Source organism: Haplochromis burtoni, unplaced genomic scaffold, assembly GCF_018398535.1.
Source record: "Haplochromis burtoni strain Fernald_Lab_line unplaced genomic scaffold, NCSU_Asbu1 Contig_2201, whole genome shotgun sequence".
Taxonomy (NCBI): domain Eukaryota; kingdom Metazoa; phylum Chordata; class Actinopteri; order Cichliformes; family Cichlidae; genus Haplochromis; species Haplochromis burtoni.
In genome coordinates, this window is record NW_024584562.1 from 1 (window position 1) to 8,135 (window position 8,135).

Sequence of the window (8,135 nt, forward strand, 5' to 3'; positions counted from 1 at the left end):
ACACACACACACACACACACACACACACACACACACACACACACACACAGTTGTTAGAAAACACAAACAGTATTATCATTGCATATATCAGTCACACAGCATCAGTGCCAGAGGTTACAGTGGCACTTGCTGGTTGGAGGCAGTTGTGTATTCTTAACTTGCCTGTGTGGGTTCTCTCAGGCTTCCTGCCACATTCGAAGGACATGTTTGTTAGCTTAATTGGTGATTCTGGCCATAGCTGTGAATGTGCATGTGAATTGTTGTCTTCTGAGAGACTAACAACCTGTCCAGGGTTTGCCCCACATCTCTCCTAATGACAGCTTGGACTTTACAACAATTTTAAGAAACTTGTACATAAACCAATATACCAAGAAATGAGGGCTGGCTTAAGACACAGTACTGTATTTAGGCTTAAAGTCAACAGACATTTGAAATTTTGGTTGTATTTTCTATTACAGCTCAGTAATAAAGTGGGAAGGGTAACAAGGCAAAGACAAGAACGTAACGTGGTCATTTCTAAGTCATTAGGACTCAATTACCAAAGTAACAAGCACTTAATATCCAAGTAGTATCATGGTAACAACTGTGGTTACAGTTGAGTAATACCACACTGAAATGTATGTAACTGGATAATAAGTGTCCAAACACTGGGGATAATAATGTGGAAACACACCTCAGTGTAACACAAATGCTGTGGTACAAAACAAGCCAGGACAAATATCATAGATATCATCGCCCACCTGAGATTGGGGACCAAGCCCCAAGTACACCAAGATTGGGTACCTATCTTTCATTAACTGACCTGAAAGACTGTGTACTATGTAGGTGTGATGATCTATGATGATGTAGGTGTTAAAAGGTACAATAACACACACAGAAATACAGACACTCTCCAGACGTACTTACAGGTAGTTGGCTAAGTTGTGCTCCTGTAGAGTGTGCGTTTCAAAGCCGTGTGGCACGGTGTCAAAGTAGTCATTACCTATTCCACAGATAAAACATTTGGTCTGCAAGAGAAACACGTGATAGTTAGGTGGTTGTCATTTATTGTAACCTATTGGCAATCTTCATCTATGCCTCTGTTGGAGGTACAGCTATACAAAACAAAAGAACCACAAAATCTATATTTTTACATGTTCATATGCCTGAATTTAAAAAAAACTGCATTGAACTGTTGTGTGTGTTTTCACCTCCATGTCTTCTTTCACTTGTTCCTGCTGATCCCTCAGCTCTCCAAAAGCATCAATGATTAACCCTAGAATTTCAGAGAGGGTGGAGCTTAACATGCTGGTCCACATTATTAGACTGAATACAACAATAGATATGAAAACCACAGGCTATCTACTATATCTACTATAATACTTCTAAAGGAGTCTTTTTTGCTATTCAGTTACATTCTCTATATTACGTCCAAAGTGTGTATGTCCCTATAGGGAAGGATATAAACACTAAAGACAAAGCCTACACAGATGCAAAATCCTGAATGTTCCAGGACCCATCATATTTTAAAAGCCTCATAATATCATATTAATCCAACTGAGCACTGTAGTGTCAGAATGTAAGCCAACGCTTGGTTTGTTTCCAAAAGTAGAATGGGAGGTAGAGCCCTCAGCTCTAACCAACTCTTCTCCAATGAAACCAGCTTCCAGTCTGGGTTCCTGAGACAGACACCCTACTTTTACGATTAGGCCCCAAACTTTTGTTTTTGACAAGCTTAGTTATCATCATTGTCAATATGTGTGGCAGAGGGAAATAATTATTTGGTCCCTACTCAGTTTCTACTACCACTAACGTTTCTCACTGGAAAAGAAATGAACAGTCTCTAAGTTTTATGGTAGTTACATTTTAATGGAGAGAGAAAGAATATACACCTAAAATCTAAAATTTCATTGAAGTTATGGATTGAATTGCATATCACTGAGTGAAACAGATGTTTAATCCCCAACCAAAATATGACTTTGCACTTGGTGAAGAAACCCTTGTTGGCACACACAGTGGTAAGGCATTTCTTTTAGGTGATCACCAGGTTTGCACATCTTACGAGTGATTTTGGCCCACCCCTCTTTACAGAAATTCTTCAGATTACTTGGCTCCTTCTTGGCAATTCAAAGCCTCCACAGATTTCTGTAGTCTATTGATACTAGATAGTGGAAAAGGGGTGGGATTAAATAAGCTTATGCTTCTTCCTGCTCCTTTTTGAACATGAAAGTTATTTGGAGTTGTGGTTGCTCGTTTTCCTTTTGTTTTGCTTTGTTCATTTGTCTCTTTTAATTCTATTTTGTTGTACTTTTTCAACATGTTCAAAATAAAGATTCAATCAATCAATCAATCAATCTTCTATTAGACTGAGCTCTGCAGACTGGCTCGGCCACTCCATGGAAGGCAGCACAACTAATGTGCTGCTTCTTCTTCCACCACTGGTTCGTTGCCTTGGTGGTATATTTTAGTTCACTTTCATGCAAGAAGACCCATCCAAACCCATCTTAGGTGTTCTGATTGAGAGTTTACAGTACAGTACACCCTCTTCTGTGGAACCAGCTTCCAGTTTGGATTCAGGAGACAGACACTATCTCTACTTTTAAGATTAGGCTTCAAACTTTCCTGTTTGATAAAGCATATAGTTAGTGCTGGACCAGGTGACCCTGAATCCTCCCTTAGTTACCGTGTTGCACTGTTTCTTCTTTAGTGACCTTTTTCTCTCACTTTGTGAGAAAAAGTTTTTTTATGGGAAGAGGAGGATTTTAAATTCAGTTCTGAACTTAACAGGGAGCCAATGAAGAGACGTTAGTATGGCAGAAATACAATATATCTAGTTCCTGTCAGGACTCTTGCTGCAGCATTGTGGATTAACTGAAGGCTTTTCAGGGAGTTTTTAGGACATCCGAAATAATGAATTACAGTAGTCCAGCCTAGAAGTAATAAATGCACGAAATAGGTTTTCAGCGTCACTCTGTGACAGAATATTTCTAGTTTTAGAGATGTTGTGCAAAGAAAGCAGTCCTATATTTTGTTTAGTATGCACATATCCTTTCCCCAGAGTTCGTATCTGGTTAGGCACTATGTTTCATTGAAGTTTTTAAGGCCAAGTACAATAAGCTCAGTTTTATCTGAATTTACAAGCAGGAAACTGTTTAAGGTGGTGTTCAAGTGTACTCCACTTTGGAGAGACGTCGCGATTATTTAGTCTAGTCAATTTGAAATAAACAGAACAACCAAAATATTGGAAACCAAACAGAACCAGAAATGATTGCTCTCAAAATAATTATACATTTGAATCAGCACTCTGTATTATAGAATAGAAACAAACACTTCCTGTGGTGTTTACTCTACTTTACAATATTAGAATGTATTCATTTGGCTAATAGTTGCCTAATTAACTGCTTGTGTTTGGAGTCCATTAAACTGTTTGTGTGCATGTATGTGTAGGATGCCTCACCCTGGATGATAGCCAGGAGGATTACAATGACAAAGAAGAAGAAAGTGATGTCAAAGATGATCCGGTAGATTTCGTACTCATCACCAGCTGGATCCTCGATCTGGTCACCAATTCCTCCACCTGCTCGCACTCCCACATACATGTGGAACATGTAACACTGAGGAACAGAGAGAGAGATACACAGGAAGGGGGGTACAGGGGTAACAGAGGTCAAATCTTTTGCATTGGGTTTTTAATGGGCAGAACCATGACTGTCACAAACAGCTTGAACACACAAATGTTTCTAAAACATCAGAAGACATGACATCTGTAAGTCTCTTTGCAGTAAAACAGGCATGATTCTAGTCGCTGTAGAGCTCCAGTAACGTTTTGAAAAATCATTGTTAGTGAATGCAGTTCACAGTGCCCTCAACTCTGCAGGTTACAAAGAAGCCATATGTGAATATGATCTAGAAACGCTGCTGTCTACCTTCTGCGGACCAAAGCTCATTAAACCAGGGACCGAGGGAAAGTATAAAGCATGTTCTATGGTTGGACAAATAAATATTTTAAATTCTTTTTGGATGATGCATCCTCCAGACTACAGAGGAAACCAAATCAATGCTGAAAGGTATGTTCAGTTTTTAGGAGAGCATATGCTTCCATCCAGATTTCTTCATGAAGGCGTTGCAAAACAATGCGAAACCACAAAAAAATGTTTTGTTCTATCTTAGCAAGGCAGAGCTATTAATGCATCAGTAACAACACAGCGCAATGTTTGTGTTAAAAGCACCGCAGCACATTCGCAGACAGAACCTGCCCGGTGCTATGCATATGGCTTATGTAGCGAGTCATAAATAAACAGCTGTAGCAGCACAGATTACAGGTTTTACAGTTTTACTAATGTTTATATACAGTGGTTCCATGTTGGATGGTTAAGTTGGGCTGATTAAGGCTGTTGGTTGATGCGATGTTCAGAGCTGGAAATCTGACTTGAGGGGACACTGAAAAATTCAGGAAATTCCGACTTCTGCTTTCACATGGAACGCATCATCTGACCATTTTTTGCTACTATAAGCCTTATTGTAAGGAAGGAGACCAATCTTGCTAGGGCAGTGCCGTTCATTAGTGCATCTCACCATCCCACTAAGCGGCTGTCACCTTCTTGAACTACAGACAGGCAGAGCTGCAACACTTAGCCCCTAATAGGAGACAAAAGAGCTCTATGGAATGCAATGGGTGGCTGACTATAGGGGATTAGTGTGTGTTTGTGTGTCCTGAAATTTCCGGGTGACAGAAGGCTTCCTTCTACCCTCAGAAAATACCATAGAGCCCTTATATAGTATTTCTTTCAGATGGCTTAGCAGCAGAAAACATTCTTATCTAAGCTGAGTCTGTTTGTACTTGGCATGTCTCTCATCACTGGTCTAATGTTTGGCTTTGCGATACACTTATCTTTCACCCCGACTCACACTGACCTGCATTAATGACACAGGTGCTTATGTATAGGTAATGGCTTACACTTCCAACATTTAAATTCATCATAATTGTTCCATTTCTGTTTCATGGCCACATCTTTGGTTAGACTTTACTATGTCACAAAGTTGTCTCTTTTAAACTGGCTAAACAATGGAAGCTTGTGCTGCATAGGTAAGGTAGGTAGGCACCGCTATCATGAAACTGGTATATCAGCTGATTCTGATACTCCAAATGCCCTTATCCAGCTCACCAATTTTGGATAGACTTCCTGGAGCCAAATAAGGTAACCCCCAAAGACAGTCTTAAATTGAGCTTAAATCACAGTAAAGGCTCAGGTTAGTAACATATAATTATTTATATTACTTGCACTGTTGCTATTCCCAAAAACGTAATAGATGCCTGAAAAAGAAGCGGACAAAATAAGTAATCTTCTTACTGCCTGAGGGTAACACTGCCGAGACTAAAACTACTGACTCAAAGCTCTCTGTCCATAAATGGAAGTGTGTGCTCTTTACAGACAGCAAAAAATGAAGTTTTAGTGAGACAAACTTGATGGGAGCAACTTCCCACAGCCAAGAAAGTGAACTGCAGCAGTGCATACCAGACATCCCAGTATTAGCTTTGGGTACAAAAAAGTATTTGAGTCATCCTGAGAAGCCTCACAGGTGTTCTATGTTTCTTTCATTTATGAGTAATGGCTCTCACCCATCATTCGGTGGAATCCTAAAAGCCTTAGACATGGCTTTGTAACCTTCTATGATAGACGACAGATTGACAGATGATACTAGATGACAGACAGACTGATAGAGGTCAGTTACTTTGTTTCTCATCTCTTTCTGAGTTTCTTTATATTCTGGCTCATCAAACTAAAGGGCCCATACAAACGGGACCCCCTCAAACTGACTTTTAGTTTTAGTCACCTTGTTTTCCAGCAAATTAACTGTTCTGTCACTAGTTATAAACTAGGAAATTAGCATAAACTAATGTAAGTGCATCCAACCTAATGACATCCTGCTCTGAACAGGCACAGGATGGTGCTAAACATGTTCTAAAACCTTTCAATTTAAACATTTTTAATTAAATCCAGTTTCACAGACAGTGTTAAATCTAGGACCGATTCTGAGAGCAGGGCTCCATGATGTAAGTTAGTATTTATATATGTAATGTTTCCATTTTAAGGCCGACTCTATAGCCCTGTTCTTTCATTTTAGATAACTTAAAGAACAGGGCTATAGACAACCATGAACAATTACTCTCTGGATGTTAGGGACCAAATCAGCCGCTGTAAACTGGCAGGACTTTAATGCCACCACAGCAGATTGCGTCACAGTTTTGCAGCTGGGTGCGGTGATGGATAGGATGTTACATCACTTCATCCCTCACGACAACAACACATCTGAGATGCACACTGACATTTCAGAGAGTAAGCTGAATGTTTATTCTTTAACCTGTCGCATTACAAGGCTTGAAAATTCTGTTTTCTGTGTTATCTGTCTTTATCTGTATCGCTAATGCACACGCAGACTTATATAAACACCAACGTGATAAACTCAAACCGCTCTTTTGTATTTCTGAACAGATTGCAAGTGTTTCCTGTTGGGTTGTTACTGTCAGAACCATGAAGACCGCCTCACCCTAGAGGAAGTTCAGAATCATCCCTGGCTCAAATGACTTATTGATGCCAAGCAAAACAGGTTTACAGAGCAGAAGCTCTAACAGAGAAGAATTTGGTCACATTCAAAAGCTATGGCACATTGCTGTCCATGTTCTTCATTTCTATCTTTTTTACAGGGCCCGCCCCTATGGAAGCACCGCACAAGAGCAAGTGGACCATGAGATCACAGTGGAACTTCCATTCAGTCTTTAGTCTTGCTCCCATTGTACTTTCCAACATGGAAAATACCCCACCCACCCCCAGCAATCCGTGGAAAGGGGATCTCTCTCTGAATTGCCTTTCCCGAGGTTTCTTCTCAAGTTTTTGAGGAGTTCGTCTTCTTAGAGAGCTTGTGCTGCGTTAAAAACTGTTGCTACTATCAACCTGAGTTATGAATACAGTTGTGGTCTAATGTTTTGTCAGTGGTACAAAGTTTGCGTTTGCGCACTTTGCCACTTCAGCCTGTATTTAGAGCCACAACTGTATACACAACAGACCGAACATGCTCAGCTTTGCCAAAGCTCGCAGGAATTGTAGTTTAATTTGATCAATTAATTATTTCTGAATCAACTTAACAAAAAATGGGCAAATGTAAAGAAATGTATCAATCAGGGAATTAGTAGCAACATTAATTGGACAATCTAAATTTGTTGGTTAATTATTAAATGAATCTGGATAACTCATCCTGCATCTCCTGTGTGTTTATGTCATTGATATTGATTTATTAATGATCATTTGTTTGTACTAATGCGTCACAATTTCCTTGAACGTTAAAGGGTCTGGATTTCTTCTCTTAGGTGCCTCAGTGTGATCATCCTGTCCTGTCATACTAAGAAATGTGAGTTTTTCATTGCTTCACCTGCACAAAATACCTAGGCACAAAAAATGGTCCAGCTCTCTCACGCTGTCCTGTTGTATAAGGCGCACAACATTCACCGTGATGAGAGGATAACTTTTGTCACTGCTCCTGTCCTTGATCCTCTGAGCCACTTAAACACCAAACTACTTGTGCGCTGTGTGGGCTTTTCTAATGGTCGTGCTAAGGAGTCCTTTCCCTCCCATCAGTTGCAGAATGCACTCAGAGTTGTACAACACTGGTGTAAATGTCAAGATGATGCAATTTTGAACATATTTAGGTCAAAAGACTTTTGACTAAAGTAAGAAGAAAAGTGAATCTAACAAATAACATGAATTGGTGTTAAATAGTTACTAGTTACTAGACAGTAACTAGCCCAGGGGATGCTAATCAACTGCCAAGGAATATTAGTGACTAACTTATTGATGCTAGTTAATAGCTTAGGTATTCTATGTGGTAACCTGGTAAGTAATCACTTGCCTTAAAAGTCTCGCCAGTCCTCTAGGGACACTTGTTGGTGGTATTTATTTGTTCATGTTACAGGCCTTGCTGTAGTGGGCGTGACCACAGATTACAATCCTGTAAAACAGGAGAGATAATGAACAGAGGAAATCTGTTCTTGTTCAGTTTCCCTTCCAGGTGAGGTGACTCTGGGTTGCTCTGACATATAATATGTGTATTTGTTTTCTGGGCTCTCTCTGGATTCCTCTGCGGCTGATATGTTGCTCTCA

General features: G+C 39.9%; 1 protein-coding gene across 1 annotated transcript; it reads right to left on the reverse strand.

The window, feature by feature from the left end:
- Positions 1 to 58: 58 nt before the first annotated feature.
- LOC121813668 (ryanodine receptor 2-like) lies at positions 59 to 5,566 on the reverse strand. The gene is made up of 3 exons (XM_042217557.1): positions 3,437 to 5,566; positions 1,191 to 1,255; positions 59 to 1,007 (listed from the first exon to the last, which is right to left on the reverse strand). The coding sequence occupies exons 1-3, from the start codon at positions 3,585 to 3,587 to the stop codon at positions 903 to 905; spliced, it is 321 nt and encodes a 106-aa protein (XP_042073491.1). The 5' UTR covers positions 3,588 to 5,566; the 3' UTR covers positions 59 to 902.
- Positions 5,567 to 8,135: the final 2,569 nt, after the last annotated feature.

What these genes read in the sequence shown, in the direction of transcription:
- LOC121813668 (XM_042217557.1), bottom strand. Translation starts at nt 3,587, where the DNA reads ATGTTCCACATGTATGTGGGAGTGCGAGCAGGTGGAGGAATTGGTGAC. An exon ending in CCTCCTGGCTATCATCCAGG is followed by an intron (nt 1,256 to 3,436) that starts GTGAGGCATCCT and finishes CTGAAATTCTAG; the next exon opens with GGTTAATCATTGATGCTTTT. An exon ending in AAGTGAAAGAAGACATGGAG is followed by an intron (nt 1,008 to 1,190) that starts GTGAAAACACAC and finishes TTTCTCTTGCAG; the next exon opens with ACCAAATGTTTTATCTGTGG.